The sequence below is a fragment of the Miscanthus floridulus genome, chromosome 11 (assembly GCF_019320115.1).
Source record: "Miscanthus floridulus cultivar M001 chromosome 11, ASM1932011v1, whole genome shotgun sequence".
In the NCBI taxonomy this organism is placed as follows: Eukaryota; Viridiplantae; Streptophyta; class Magnoliopsida; order Poales; family Poaceae; genus Miscanthus; species Miscanthus floridulus.
This window is the reverse complement of record NC_089590.1, coordinates 54537794-54554031: the sequence shown is the minus strand read 5'-3', so window position 1 is coordinate 54554031 and position 16238 is coordinate 54537794. Positions and strand designations below refer to the sequence as shown.

General features: G+C 47.2%; 2 protein-coding genes and 1 long non-coding RNA gene across 3 annotated transcripts; all 3 read left to right on the top strand.

Annotated features, from left to right (window-relative positions):
• The first annotated feature begins 469 nt into the window (after nucleotides 1–469).
• LOC136491971 (uncharacterized) lies at nucleotides 470–1657 on the top strand. The gene has a single exon (XM_066488153.1). The coding sequence runs from the start codon at nucleotides 470–472 to the stop codon at nucleotides 1655–1657; it is 1188 nt and encodes a 395-aa protein (XP_066344250.1).
• A 1230-nt stretch (nucleotides 1658–2887) lies between these two features.
• Nucleotides 2888–9081, top strand: LOC136494861 (uncharacterized). The gene is made up of 4 exons (XR_010768713.1): nucleotides 2888–3232; nucleotides 3821–3970; nucleotides 4105–4339; nucleotides 8244–9081. It is a non-coding gene; the product is annotated as an uncharacterized lncRNA (long non-coding RNA).
• Nucleotides 9082–12465: 3384 nt separating this feature from the next.
• LOC136490910 (uncharacterized) lies at nucleotides 12466–15636 on the top strand. The gene is made up of 3 exons (XM_066487112.1): nucleotides 12466–12789; nucleotides 14303–14352; nucleotides 14467–15636. The coding sequence occupies exons 1-3, from the start codon at nucleotides 12513–12515 to the stop codon at nucleotides 15553–15555; spliced, it is 1416 nt and encodes a 471-aa protein (XP_066343209.1). The 5' UTR covers nucleotides 12466–12512; the 3' UTR covers nucleotides 15556–15636.
• Nucleotides 15637–16238: the final 602 nt, after the last annotated feature.

Here is a 16238-nt window from a genome sequence, read left to right as displayed (position 1 = left end):
AGGTCCTACCGCGCCGTGGGTCGTGCTGCGTCAGTGCCGCACCAAGATCGGTGGCGCGGCAAACCCTGCCACGTCACCGATCAGCGCCCCGGTCGTCGCCACGTCACCCCCTTCGCCGCGTCACCATGCATGGCGCGGCACAGACGTTTCGCCACGCCATGGAAATAGACACGACCAAAAGTGTTAATTTTGAAAAAAATAAAACAGCGTTAGAATTAAAATTAGTTTAAAAAAGTGTTAAAAATAAAAAAAAAATCGAGACTGGGAGGTCGGGGCCTCGGGGCGGCACGTGGGGACCTGAGTTTTCTGGTGTGCAGGTGGAGCGCGCAGCGGCGCAGGCTGGCCCGCGTCGGACTAGGACTCCGACTCCGCATGCGCCTTGATCTGATCAGAATAAAATGCTCCCCACGGACGGCCTTCATCATCAATCAATATTCAACACCAGCGCCCGAATCCAAGATTAATCGACATGGCGCCGTTCGGTCCTTGGGCGGATATTCCCCCGAAGCCCCTCGCCCTCGTCGGCAATGGCCTCCACCTGCTAGAATTCTACTGTCGTGCCCGCGGCGTCTGCACGGCGTGGCGCGCCGCCCTCCCGCCTCCAGTCCCTTCGCTCGTCATCGTCACCATCCCACCACCCGGCGCTTCTTCCCTCTACCGGCACTTCCCGGAGGTGTTCGCCCTGTTCCTGCCGGCGGAGCGATTGTTCCCCCTCACCACATTTCGACGTGGCAGCCTTTGCGTCGGCTCGAGCAACGGTTGGTTGGCCGTCGACGCTCGCTCCTGCAGCCTGGGGATCTACCTCGTGAGCCGTCTCTCGGGCGGCAAGGAGATCCGTCTCCTCCCGCTGAGGAACGACAACAAGCCTGTGCCAAAGATCGTGTTCGCGCCAAACCCCAAGCCTGATGACTATGTTGCCATTGCTATCTGCGACCTGCGTCGGCTAGCCTACACCAAGACACGGGACATGAAGTGGATGATCCTCGACGTTGCCATTGGGGAGAGGGACAAGCTCATCGACCTGGCCTACGACACCGACGACGGCAAGGTCTACTGCGTCACCTTGTTGGGAGACGTGCACGTGCTCCACATCCCCCGGCGACAGCGACGGAGGCCCATCGTTGAACCCTTGCTGGCCGAGCGCGCCGGCCTCCCGTTCGACCCCGCCGCCGCCTACGCCCCGCCCTACGACACCGTGTCCAAGTTCACAGGCGTCAAGAATGTCTTCTTCTTCGGCGGTAACTTGTACCAGGTGTGGCGGAACGTGATGAAAGACGACATCTTCGTCCTCAAGTACAACCCCGAGCGCCGGCCATGCTGGGACGCGGTGACGAACCTGGGAGGCTACTCGGTGTTCGTCGGCAAGAACCATCCCGTGGTGCTGCAACCAAAGGATGCGCCAGGGGTGACGGCCAACTGCGTGTACTGGATCAATGAGCGGTCGAGGAATGAGCCCATGGTGTTCGACATGGTCACCAGGACCTCGACACTTCACCCTTCCGCCGCCAAAGCAATGTCTCCCTCGTTCGAACCAGTCTGCTGCTGGTACTTCTTGGATGACAAGATTACAGAGGTCCAAGCAGACAATGGAAGAAAACGACGTCAAAGTATAGATCATTGCGAGCAGGTCTCCAAGACTAGTCGGAAGGCTCACTAGTGCTTGGTCACGTTACTCACGTACGTAGATTTTTTTTTGACAAGTCGACCCGGGGGGAGTCCCCCACCTGAATTATATTGATAATAAGGTGGCTCTCAAAGCCTAACGTTTGGAATACATTGTTTACATTAGACTTTTACATTGCGTTAACTAGAATAGAACACCAAGCGTCAGCTATGTCTCTGTCCTTCTTTGACCACAGTTGAGCTTCAGATTTGCGTGCCGTAAGAGCTCCTTGGAGCGTGGTCTGGTCATTCCTGAAAACTGTTATTCCTTCACTTCCAAATATGCCAGCAGCACAATAGCACAAATCTGGATGGCCTCCCAAAATTGCCTTGCTGCAGGGCAACCAAAGATCACATGATCTGCCGTTTCATCAGCTGCATGGCAGATATCGCAAACCGGGCTTTCCACAATACTCTTCCTGGCTAGATTGGTCTTGCACTGTATTCTTCCTTGTGATAGCAGCCAAAGATCACACGAAGAATTTGACCCTAGGCGGCGCCTTGTTGTTCCATACAAATTTTGCCCAAGGTTCAGGATTGGAATCGGCCGTTTTCAGTACAGCATGGAGGTATCCAAGTCACCATTTCGTTTGATCGGGGGCTCTGTCGGCGGTCTCTGCCCTCCTGTAACTGCTGTTGCTCGATAATCTCAATAACTTGGGCCAGCTGTAGTTCTGCTGCTGCCGATCGCCGAGACACCATGCTGCTCTGAATAGGACCGTTCATTGCTTATCTGACGGTCATCTCCTGCATTCTGCAATGGGCAATGGCTATAGAGCTCTGGAAATCTATCTGCCATTGGGTCATCGCCATACCATGCATCATGCCAGAAAGAAGTGCTTGCTCCATCTCCTAAGATCACAGTAGTGATGGCTCTGTATATCGGCAGTAGGGACCTCAGCATAGCCCAATGGTCGTGCATTAGGAAACGTTTCGTCTCCTTCCGATGTTTATAGAGCTCCTTGGCTCGGTGATTGTGAGAGACGAATTAAATTGGCATCAAGTTGCATCCCGCGGTCCACGCGGTCCACGGCGTGGAGCAGCCCGCGAGTCAGCATCAAGTTGCATCGGATCAGATGAGAGTCAAAATAGGAAAGGACACCTGAAGTCCTGAAACTTTGGAGCATACTATAAACTGCTCCAAATCTGAATTCTCCCGTAGCTCCCTCTATGGCTCTATTGGGTCTCGCGGACTAGTCCAGCCAGTGCGGTGTTCGTTCTCCAATCGACCTCCCGGGCGTGCTCGCCATGGATGACCCGGAGGCCTGAGCCCTCGATCTCCCGCACCCGCATCCGCCCCATCGTTGGCGCGGGGCCGCATCCGAGTATGTGGTCGTCGCAGGCCGCAAGCAGGGCCGCGGCGCGTTCGTGTTCCTCGCGGTCAGCGACGGCTCCTGTGCCCCGCCGCCCTCCAGGCCGTGTCCGAGGCTGGGGTAATGCGCGGCGCACCGCTCGCGCGCCTCACGTCCATGGGTACCTCCGTGCTTCTCGAGCTAGGGTAATGGAGGTTGGGGAGGTGGACGACGCTACGCAAGAGCATGACAGCCCGAGAATTTCAGGGACCAACACGGTATAAAGTCACTCGCTTTCTCAATTAATTCGTTTGCTTAATTCATCATCACAGACGGACATACCTCAAGTGTACTCTGAGAACGCCGACTAGAGTTTTATTGCGAACTTTAATCTTCCATGGGGATAGAGTTGACTGAACTTCGTCCAACATGAAATCTGATTTGCTTGTTTTCGTTCTTTTTTTGTTTGCTTGTTTGTGGAAAATGTATGGCGAACGATGTTCTTTGGGCATAGATTTGTGCAAGTAAATTAGTTCTCTTCTTTTCTGCAAGGGACTAAATTAACTCTTTTATTAGTAGTCCCCTATATCAGTATAGTCTTTCGGTCGAAGCCTCCCACGCACGCCAGGAACCGATCCAAGCCACCTGTTAACGCTCTGTGCGCCAGGCAAAGCTTCTCGGAGTAGGAGCAAAGCAAACATGCCCAATGCTTGAAATTTCAATTCTAGTTAATCGTCTGCGGATAAACGCAGTTGCTGGGATTAGGCACACAAGTTTTTCACTTTTTCTACAAGAACGGTTTTCTTTATGTCCATACTCTATACACCTATAATAATTACTGTGAGGCTGCTGGTGATATGTTTCAGGTCACAGCTCTATTCAGCCAGGGTGCTGGAACTGTTCCACGCAAGGATGGTGGAATGATTCGTTTTCAGAATGGGAACGATTCCTTTTGACTTTTGAGAATGACTTCTTCAAGTGTCAAGCTTTTTGATCATATATCAGGCCAACTTCAGGTTGAGACTTATGCTTGTCTTCTAAGTAGTGTGTACACCTTTGGACCAACATTCCGGCAGAGAACTCTTATATGTCAAGACAACTGGCAGAGTTTTGGATGGTTGAACTAGAAATTGCATTTGCAAACTTGCAGGTGAGAGGGCGACTGGAATGCAACACACGCTCATGGAGGTGCCCATGACGTTCTTGGTGGCAGGGCGGCTTGCGTGAGATGAAGGTGGGAGGGTTGAGATCTACTACAATGGGGAGGGTATGCTCTTCATAAAGGCCTGCACACCCGACGCTGCCGTCGACGACTAAGGCGATTTCACGCCCACCATGGAGCTTAGGTGCCTCATCCCGACTGTCGTATACTCCTTGTGCTCCAGGTGTGCTCATTATTCAGTATCTGCCGATTCTGATCTTTTCTGATTAAGAATTCAAAAGCTTAGAATCTAGAAAAGTTCTCAAAAAGTAATATTAATGGTTCACTGTTCACAATGCCTTAAAGAGCCATGCACCACCAGTGAAGCTATTATATTTGGTGGCTGATTGGATGGCTGGGTCCTGTGTTTCATTGTGATGTGAATTTGATCCTCTTGGGAGGTTGAGAGTATCAAGCGCTTATCTCTGTGGTGAACTCCTGCATTTGGTTACCTTTTATCATCTGTGGCACATTTGTGGTTATACCCAGGAAGCTGTTGTCTTCTATTTTTAACTGGATTCGTACACTTTCCCTTAAGCTTTGTTCAAAATTGCTTAAGAATCAGCGGTGGCTGTATTCATTACTCCATCGAATAAATTCTTTTTTCACCTTGACCTGATTGAATTCTATTGTCAATAAACTGATTTGTTGTCTAGTGATTGTGTTTCATACATTTAGACTCCATTATGTGTCTATGTTACCTTATAGTGTTTTTTTTTTAAAAAAATATGTGAGATTTATACTATGTGAAATTAATGGCAACGTGCATTTGATTTAAATTTTGATGTATCGTGCACAGCAGTACCAAGCAGGTTACCATGAGAGTTACAGTCCTTCCAAACATGAGGATTTTTTTCAGTAGAAGAGCAATTTGTTAACCGCACAAAATTCTTGGTGCTTGGATTCTTTGGGAAACATCGCAGCGATTGTGTGTTTAATGGAGCTGTTCCTAACATACAGCTTGTGTTTAGAAATATCCTTGAGGGGAGGTTCATCTTTGGTGTATTGCTGACGCCAAGGGGCTAGCCCGTTTGGAGGTAGCAGCCAGGTAGAAGATTTGTTTAGATGTCAGATCGGGCCGTGTTCTCTGAAGAAATGGGCTCGATTGTAACTGTCTAATCCGTGCATCTGTGTGTGGGTGTGTTGTGTTTTTTTTGGGGTGTTGTACTTTAAGTTCTCTACTTCTTAATGCAATGATACGCATATCACCTGCGCATTCTAGATTTTTTTTTTTTGTTAATCACACAACATGCAATATATTCAATGTCAATTTACGCTATGCATGTGCAGTTCTTGAAATGCTTGGATTGCAGACCTAGTGTTCTTTTTAACATTTATAACCTAGCAACTTGCCACCTCAGCTGCTTTACTGTTTGCAGCACTTGTGGTCTGCCCTGTTTAGTTATCTACACTGAATTCGGTAATAATTGAAAGGGCATGTGCAGAACTTTCCTAGTAGTGGCTTTAAAATTAGCACTTTAAGCCTTTAACTGTTCTACCCTTTTATGCCAAAATTAATAGGTCGATTACACAAATCCTGCAGATGTACATGACAGTTTGGTTGTGCTTGCATTAGCCAGTAGGCATATTTGTCTTCCAATTGAGGTCAACTATGTAAGTATTTTTTCGATGATCTAGACATGCATGGACTTAATTAACTTTGATATGGACATGTATCACCCTAGTTTTGTTCTGCCTGCCCAATTGGAGGTGAATGTCCCTGGGCCCTCTTCTCCTGATTTACTCACTATTGCCCTAGAGGATCTCTATGCTTTACCACATGGTGATCATGTTGCTGGGCTTGAGGGCGAGGAACCTTGTCTGCCCATGGTGGCTATTGCTGGCGATCAGCCGGCACCTTCCTTTTTTTTCCTCGAACACAGGCACACAGCCGGCAGCCCGACACCTTCCTTGGCTGTGGCTAGAAGAGTCTACGCATCGCGAGGCTTCTCCTGGGTCTATTTGCAGCACTGCCCCTATTTCGTTTCTAGAAGATTAGGTATATTGAATCACCACTATTACATCCAGAGTAATTGACTCTATTAAAAAAGTAAACAATAATGTACAGTAGTAAGTATGATTGAAAAATTGTTGATTTACTTAGAGCTTAACTTTATCTGGATAACTGAGTATCCTTATAACTCTTGCACATTCTGACAATCACCTTGCTATTCACATTCTTCGCACCTCTGGAGGTATATGTATATCTGAACAAAAAAGTTGACTAGTTATTAAGGTCCTATTTTGTGCTGATCTTGCAATTTCTTTATTCACTTGTATGCTGTCAGTTACATGCTGAACGCTCTCGCTCGATATGCACAATTCATGTTTGTTGGTATGAAAATGATAGTTTAGCTGGAGCACGCCCATGTGATAAGTTTCTGTAAGGATCTTGTATTTGTTTTGCATCCTTTTCCTCCCATTGTTGGCAAGTCCTCTTTCTGTATTCAATCTAATCTCGTCATAATATTGATATGTTATTAAAGTTATGTTCAGTTAAAATTGTTCATTCACTTGTTAAAAGCTGTTGTGCTTAAATTATTTATATGGAGGCCAGCACTTTTAACAGTTAGTGACCACTATGAGAAAGCTCGTTAGCTCAAATATGAATTTTTCATCGAGCCGTTGATGAGCTATTAATGAAACTGTTCCTACTCTGAATATTTTAGTTGCTTGCCTTTGCTTACTTCCAACTTAATAAAGAAAAGTTTGCTGGTTCTCACTAGACTCCATTTACATGAGTGGAACTAAAAGCCTCAAATTATCCAGGGAAATGGGTTCTGGCTTGCTGTATGATTTTGTTATTTGGAGTTGCTCCTCATGCTGCCATGCACAAGTTAAAGCTCTGAGCCAACTACGCACATGTCCGTGCGAGTAAACTGAAGAGACAGAATCAGGATAAAGATAATAAACTGTTAAACACCAAACTTTTAGTGCATGTCTTAGCAGTATGCAAGGGAGTCAGCTATATACAAGAGGCATATGCAAATGTGAACTTCAGTGTTGAAATCTCGCACACCTGAAATCCCTATTAACCGTATTACACCATCTTTTATACCCTGATAATAATAGTGCTTAGTATATTAGATACAAATCTAGAGCCATCCCTAGTGCAGACTCCATATGATTTTTTAATGAGGGCAACCCATTAGGTGAGCATTATTCGTTTATTCCATCTTTAGTTAGACAAGCAATATGCAGTTTAAGCTTCTTTGTTAGCAGACAGTATAGTAGCTAACAGAGGTGTATTCTCTGTAAGCGTAAATCAGAGGTGTATTCTTAGCAGCCTGAACTTATTCTGGATTTACCCCTTTGCAAGTGTAAACCAGAGACTTGTCAATTCCAAATGTACTGTGCCATGCACTCGGCTAATTTATGAGTCCTTTGTTTTTGTAGTATAATATTTTGCAATCGCATTTGCATTCCATTTTTTACTTTTTTTGTATAGCCAGACGCATTAACTTTTTATTGGTGACCTCACTAGACAGCTAATTATTTTGGATAATGTACTATGCACCAATCTTTGCATTTGTTTTAAACAATTTTCAAAATAAAATAACCAATCTGTTATTTTGATCTGGCTTCTAGGATTTTGATGTGTTTGGTTTAAAATTAAGCAGGACGGGAATCCAGTAGATCAAACAACCCCTCCTATACCACATGCGCACTCAGTGCTACAACAAAACAGGGCGTGATATGCATGCACACAATATTACTTCAATTGTTACTGTCACATTGGACTGCTATAGATATTTTAGTCAACTGTTTTCCTTGTTTACTTAACGTGTAGGAGTTGAGATTGAAAATGTTTTGAAAAGTAAAAGTATTAGGACTTGGAGTCCATGTGCTTATTGCTAGGCCTAATTCAAAAATGTTGCCTAGTCTTACATCCTAGGAGTCAAATACATTTGCATCTCATGGATTATTTTAAAAAATAATTACCGTTTTCTAGTTCCATGCTTTCTATTAGTCAAGGAACGTTCTGCTTCATTAATTCCATCTTCGATATGTTTGGAATAATGGTTATCTTGATTATTTAGATGCTGCAGATGGAAGGTGACTAATTTTCCTCAGTTTTTTTTCTCCAGCTGACAAATTTCAAGTGCGGAGGCGTCCTCCTTGGTGTTGGCATGCAATACCATGTTGTGGATGGCATATCCAGATTGCACTTCATCAACTCATGGTCTGAGCTCTGGCATGGAAGTCCAAATTTACAGGATGACCTTCATGGACTGCACTCTCCTAAGCTACCACTCTCTGACTCCATCTTTCACTACATATGACGTGTCTTTGTCTCTGTTGCACGTGGGCTGCATCTTGATCCTGAACTGTCAACCAAGCTGTACTGTCTACTGTGCCACTGGTGGGCGTCTGGATGACAACAGATGCAGCCTCCACTTCTGGTTCTGGATGGTTAATTCAGCAATATCATCTTCACCGCTGCACCATTTGCCGATGCAAACAAGGTGACCAGTGGGCTAGCAGTCATCAATCCGGGAGGCACTAGAATGATGGATAACAGCTATATGCGCTCAGCATTGGACTACCTGGTGTTGCAACCGGAAATATCAGCATTGATAGGTGGAGAACACATCTAATAGTTTCTGAACCTGGGGCTCATGAGCTGGGGGCCCCTATGTTCATGGGTCTGATTACATTCAACACATGGGGAAATTAGCTGATAATTGAGTCGTAAATGGAGTGCATTACTTATTTTTTGAAGGTGTAAAATAGAAACAGGGCAAGAAGCTTCAGGTTGTGCCTGGTGAAATGCCTGGATCTTCAGAGTGAACCCAGAACTGTTGATCTTTAAACCTTGTAGAGTGAATTCATGCATGGCCCACCATTTTACGCCTTCGGTTGACGATTACCGAAGAACATCTAATTGTACAGTTATCGGTAATGAGGCTTGTTTTTTTGTGGAAATGGGGAAAACAGTGCATAAAGGGGTTGCTTGCTGTGAAGAAACTTGCTGAAATCATTGCTACCAAGTGAGCCAACTTCCATGGCAGATTGGACTGGTGCAAATGCAGTACTGTCTGCTTGACTTGGATTGAGCTGCTAGTGAATACCAAATATCAGGTGGCTGAAAGTTTTGTCAATGGCAGATTACATTACATTATATTTCTTCAAGGCCGTATTGCAATAATACGGACCATATCTTCATTTTTTTCCCCAGACTGAACACACAGTCATAACCTGAAAGGAAGGTCCTCCAGGCTAACGCTGGAAGCGTGGACGGATGAACTGGGGAAGGGCAGGTGATCGGCAGCAGCAGCATCTGAATTCTGCTGGGTCCTGCCGATCGTGATTGGCCTCGTTCTACCAGCGGCCGCGGACGAGGGACGTCTGCCTCGTGCGGCAGCTGCGGTCTTTGCTTTGTTAGCTCTCCCTGGCGCTGTCGGCAAGGACGCGTGTCCTGTAACTGTCTACTGCCGTTCCGTTCGCTCTTGTCCCCGTTTCTGGTACGGGCCGACATGTGGGGCACCATGGAGCATCACCTGGCCTCAAACCCGCACGCAGCCCGAGGCGGCGTGCGGACTGCGGAGGGCGTCCCCCACTCCCCAGTCCCCGCACCTCGTCGCGCCGCCGCCTCCGCCTTCCCGCGTCGTTTGCTTCGCGGCGAGGCAGCGTCGCAGCTCTGCGGGGCTAGCGCTAGCACTAGCGCCCCCCTCCTGTCGTTGTTCCGCGACTGCCGACGCCGTGGTGCCGTGGGCGGGTATTTCACGGAGTGCCGTCGCCGTCGCGTCGCGAAAGGCTGCGGGCTGCCTGGGCAGTCTGGACTGCCGCGCCGCCCGCGCACCGGAGAACCGCAAACGCACCGCGGCTGCTGTCGATGGCCCGCCATGCCGGTCAAGCAGTCCTCTCTCTGTCTCGCGAGCGTCGCCGTCGCCGTGCGCCAGACGGCGGCACTGCGAGGATCCGTGCAGCATTGCCCGCTCGGGTGCCGCTGCCGCCAGCGCTGGGGCGCCGCGACGAATGCAAGCTAGCCAGCCGTCCGCGTTGGCGCGCGCACGTGTGCCTCTGCTGCATCTCCCTCTCGCCGCAGCCCGCATGCGCACCGCACTCCGCACGTTTGGAGTCGGGGAACACAACCACCAGGTACGACTACTGTGACTACACCAAGCCTAGATCACCCCGAGGTAATTTGAGTTCATATTTCCCACGCTGATTATGCTAGCTAGCTGCCCCAGTCGTTGTCTTTAGCGTCTAGGAGTAGTACTAGTAGCTTTTACCTCCTCATGAGTCATGTCTACTTCCGTTCACGCTTTGTTATCTCTGCCAAATATTATTAAGCCGCACCGTGATTTCACTAGAGCCATGCCAATTCATTTGTTTGTTAATCCATAGGCACCGTCCTCCACAAATGCCGACTGGTGGAATAACTGAATCTGTCCACGTAACTTGATCCATCCACGTATCAACTTAGATCTGAAACGAATTTGAAATCGAGCGTGGCAAACCCTGCTGCCCCGCCACGCGATTTCGTTACCTTTGTTTTGAGAATATAAGTAGGGGAGAGAATTTGAAATCTGTTTTGCAGGCCTACCGCTGTCTCAGCAAAATAGCAGTAGTAATTAACATGACAGAAAAGTGCCCTCTAATGAAAGAAGAGTGACAGCGTGGTACCAGTGTGATACAGCACCCTTAGTTTCGTTTGAACACATCTGGAATTCGCCTTTTATTTTTCCAAATTATGACATTTCTAGCAGTATCAATGTCGATCTTTATACTCAACTTGTTACAAAATATAGCATCTCCGGCAGTCTTAATACCCTTATACTCCGTTTGTTGCTTTGTCTTTAGTCAAATTTTTCTTTAACTTTAACTAAGTTTTTAGAAACTTGTATTGACATCTACATACACTATATAATATAAGATTAAGATGAGTACTGTATCACTGTGAATTAATAGTGTTATAAATGCGCCAAATGACCAATTAATAAGCACACAAATCATACCTGGAAACTAAATAGACGAACTTTCTTTGTAATGTAATAAACAAAAAGAAAATAAAGGCATTTTTTTATTGCTTGGTGGATATTTGTGATAATGCAGCTTGTTTCTTGCGATCTAAATTGCATAAACCTTTCATTCCTATGTTTTGCAATCTTTTATTCCCAAACCATGTCCTAACTCATAAGTCCTAACAGGCTAATACAATCGGTAAAAGGCAATGACCGGGAGGTCAGCATAAACTTGTCCGGGTGTGCGCAGCGCAACCCCGAGTCGTTCGATCAGTGTTGGCCGTTGGGCACCAGGCCACCCGGGCTAGGAAGCAATTGAGTCGACCGGAGGCGGCAACCCCGAGTCGTTCGATCAGTACCAGGGCACCAGGCCACCCGGGCCGGGAAGCAAAGCAATTGAGTCGACCGGAGGCGGGCGTGGCGTGGAGGCGGTGGCGCTGCTGGGTATAAGCGCCCCCCTCCCTCTCTGTCTCCAGCAAGGACCGCCTCGGGAAGGAGATCGATCTCCCCCGTCTGGCTCCTTCATTTCGCTCCGAAGCCGAAGCGCGCCAAGCACCAAAATGGCGGCGATGCCGTGGGCGATCCTCGGCCGCGTCATCCGAGCGGAGGCGGAGCACTCCGCGGCCGACTTCACGCTCCCGGCCGCGCTGCCGCCGCGGGTCGCCATCGTCGCCGCGGACCGCAGCGCCCACCCTGACCCCGACAGCCCCGACGAGTACCCCTACATCATCGCCGCGGGATCCCTCTGCCTCCTCGCCCACTTTGCCGTCGCGCCATCGATTGGCACCTACTTCAGCAACCACCCCGACGAGAGCCACCTCGTCCTGGTGCGCTACTTCCACAACCTCGACGGCCAGATCACGGCCTCCGCCGAGCGAGTTCCCGACCGCGCCAGGCCACACCCCCAGCCTCATGAACATCGGGGGTGTTGGCCTCATCTCCGACGACGAAGGAGAGTACTACATGATCGCAGAGCTGCAGGTTCTCAGGGGTTCCAAAGATGCCACGCTCGTCTGCTTCGAATCCGGCAACGAACACTGGTATTCAGAGGACGTGAAATCCCCCTTGCCTGAAGTGGACCGGGAGTGGGTTCCCCACGGTGCAGTCCCTATCGGCAACATGCTCTGGTGGTTCGACCTATCGTGGGGAATCCTGAGCTGCAACCTCTCCGACGTGAAGACAGAGCTGCTATTCCACCGCCTCCCTGATGGCCGTGCTCTCGAGGTGGCTACAGAGGCCGTGCTAACCAAGCGCTGCATCGCGGTGAGCCAAGGCCGTCTACGCTACGTGGAAATCATCGATGATGAAGGCGAGGAAGAAGCGGCGACTGTGATCATGTGGACGCGGGTCATCGGTGCGGATGGGTGGAGATGGGAAACCGAGTACACGATGAACTTCGAGGATATCTGGAATGACTCCACCTACAAGAAGACCCGGCTGCCGCGTAAAGCCCCCGTGCTTGTGGTCGTGTGCCCGCTGGATCCAGACTTGCTCTACTTCACTCTGGAGCAGCGCCTCTTCGGCGTCTGTGTGTCCCAGCAGAAGGTAGTGCACTACGAAGCCTATGAGCTGGTGAACGTCCCATGGCCGCCGCTGCCGGCATGCAGCCGCTATGTACTCACTTGGGACCTGCCACGGGCACAAGCGGTTGCCCCAGGCGCCGCAGGTAAGACGGACATTCGTTCCATTTCAACAAAATCTACTGCGTTTGCTTTGCTTGTTTCTTCCTGTGTGGCTGCGATTCAATTATCATGCTGCTGAAGTGCTGATTCCCTCTGGAGTTTCAGATCTAGTACATTAGTGCACTGGCTTGGCACGCATAGTATATGTCTCCAATACTTGTGATTTGCGATTGCATACACTTTGATTGAAAAATATCAGAAGGATTGCATGATCTATCATGTATCTTTCTATCAATACGTAAAATCTGCAGTCATGTGGTGTGTGGTGTCTGTGTCTGTAGTGCATCAAAGTACTGCATGCCCTGTTTTAGAAAGTTTCCCAATAGGTAGGAGCAGTGAGTACGTCGTGTAATTGTTCTTCACGATGACAGAATTCCCGATTCCAAGAGCGCATTATATGATCTTTCTATCTGCATATAAGTCCCCAAGCATGTAATATTTGTGCTTCCAGTACTTGCCCTGTTTTAGGGTGTTGCCAACTTGGCATGAACAGTCATTTGCATACTAGTATCGCCATAATATTGTCGTATGAAATTGGAGAACTAGTTTAGTAGATGTCGCCTAGATGGCTTATAAATTTATCTTGAGTTTGCATGAGATTGGAAATTGCAGTTTACTTGCCGGCTGTAACGACTAACTAGCCATGCATGCTGAGACAAAAAGCAGCAACCTACAATGGCAGGGTTATTTTATTTGCATGCATGATCACCTAATTTAGTTTTGATTACCAAAAGCAGGCGCACTGTCGATTAAGATATGTTTGGTTTCTGATTCGGATTGCCTGAAAATTGATTTAATCAACTTGTACATAGTGCAATTAGCTGAACTTTTTGAAGTGACACAGATCTCTGAAACTTATGCTCTCAGTTCGGACTTCCTTGTGTTCTTGCATGCGGTCTTTGTTTTGCTGTTGCTTTTTGTAGCGGTTTATTCAGAGAGAAGGTGGCTAAGGAGCACCGTGATTCCATGATTATCTCTCTACTTTCCTTTCCTCTTAAAAACAATACCGTTTCCTCTTATCACCGGTTTCTCTTGATGCCCCTTGTCGTTCTTGCTACTGCTTATGCACATCAAAACTCGAGCATAAATCTGCTTGTGATCTCTCACACAAGTTGAACATCTTCAGTCACATTTACATTTGCTATTCTTTTGGTTTGTGGTACTTTTTTGTGTGATCACAAAATCTCAGTTCACTTGCTTGTTTATTTTTTAGATAAGTCTTAAAAGCATCCTTTAAAACTGCTACTTCTTCCATATTGTACAATTGTTCTGAGATGCACCTAAGGGCTTTGTCCCCAAACCTCAGTTACATTCCTGCCATTCAAGACTCTGTTGGTTCCTTTATCATAGGATGATAGAAAACTTTGTTCTGCATGAAGCTTTGCAAGCAATGGTGTATGCACATCAATACTTTCTTTCTGCTGTGAAATCCTAATTTTGCATATTATAGAATGCTGATGAATCTGATGTCAGTTTGTTCATTCCATGAAATTTCAGCTCTTGATAAAGCAACCACCTGTTATGCTGATACAACAAGGGTCCCCAGTGTAAGTCTCTGAAAACTCAAGGACAATGTCATCATTTAAAGACAAGATCTTATGTATTGATATTTGTTTTAGGAACTAAGCAAGGTTGAATTCTGTTTCTTCAAAATTGCTCAGGAACTTCCATTTGACCTCATAACAGAGCACATTTATCGCATTCTTCCCGCATCAGATGTGTTATGTGCTAGACTGGTGAATCGCAACTGGAACAGGGCATGTGATACTGGATATCTTGGTCGGATTCAGCCTGCGCGTGGGGGTAGCATCCCCCTTGGATTCTTATTGTCTACAGACAAACTTCAGAGACATGGTTCTGTGGGATTGAAAATACGAAGGCGTTTTAAGGGGCTCGAAGAGAATTTTCCTGCTCGTGATGCACGGATCATCGCATCCAGCTGTGGACTATATCTTGTCTATATGAGAAATCCAGAAGGGATGGTAATATTGAACCCAGCTGTGGGTCAGAGTCATACAGTCTACCCCCCAGTGAGTGCTGAGGAGAGTGATTATACTGGCATGGCTGTGACATTCCAAGATGGCCTGCAAATGGCAAGTTACTCAATTGTGGTACCTTATCGACCCTGTTTTATCAATGCTGATGCTGAGAATGCAAGAATAAGGTTCCGTACTTGGAACTCCCAGGATGGGGTGTGGAGAATCAATCCTTCTGTCATTGACCTCGATGATTTCAACCCCAGAAATGTCGTGGCGGTGGGTGATGTCATTTACTATCATATATCCAGAGATGAGCTGGTTTTCTATGATCTTAGCGAGGGACAGCCAGGTCAATTGGATATGCCGCTTGAGGCCGCTGGAATTACAGAAATCGCTCTATGCAGCCGGCAGGGAGCACTGGCCATCATGTCTTATGATTTGGCAAGTGAAACTGTGAACATATATACCTTAGAAGTTAATGCATGGATCCTTAAAGAAGGCATTGCAATGGAGCCGATTGTTGAACGTAACAGATTTGCATTCCGGAGCTTATCACTCAACTTGAGGAGTAGAGCGGCTGAAGATGAGTGGGAAGCTCTCTTTGACATCCAGTTGATTGGATACGTTGATCCCGGGTGGTTGCTCATCCGCCAACGACATGGTTGGATCATTATCGACGTGCTTACCGAGACGGCAAGAAGGGTACATCTGGGGCAAATGCAGAAACTGTTCTTTGGAAGTCGGCAAAGCAGCTTTCTGCGTTTGTCTTAGTATGGTCATTGTATACTAGTAACTACATGCATCACTAGAAAACTGGTGCGCGTTAGATCATCCTGTCTTTATCTCGCTAGTGTTCTTCATTTGGATTAGGCCATTTGTGTGTTCAGTGCGTGGCTGTGTGGTTGTCAGTGCCCCATTTGGACATGTGGCTACAGAATGAGACATTGAGGCATTATCCTTTCTTCATTGGAGTTCAAGAACTTATCTCTTCGTTATTCTCCCAAATGGTTTTGGTCATCTTGTTTTTAAACAGAGTGACATGTTAGTAATAGTTGTCTGGTCATCTGTTCTCCCAAATTGTTCTGATCATCTTTTGAACTAAAATTTAATGAAAAAATATGTCTGGTCATCTGTTCTCGGGTCAGTTTGTAATGCACTTTTGTATAGTAAAACAGGAATGTCTAAACTATTCTACACTACTCTAGTTAAAGGAGTTGTCCAAGAGAGAGAGAGAGAGAGAGAGAGAGAGAGAAGTCGTAGGCTTGCGTCTTCAATGAGAATGGCCATGGAACTGGTTTTCGAAGCTTGAATTGACCCTCACAGAGTCACAGGGCAAAAAATGTGTTATACCGACACATAGGTCAGTATATGTTAGATTTTGATTACAACGAGCGCGGCATTTTTTCTGTTACCCTTGTCAAATTTGAAAACCAATCACAGCATCTTCAGCTGTC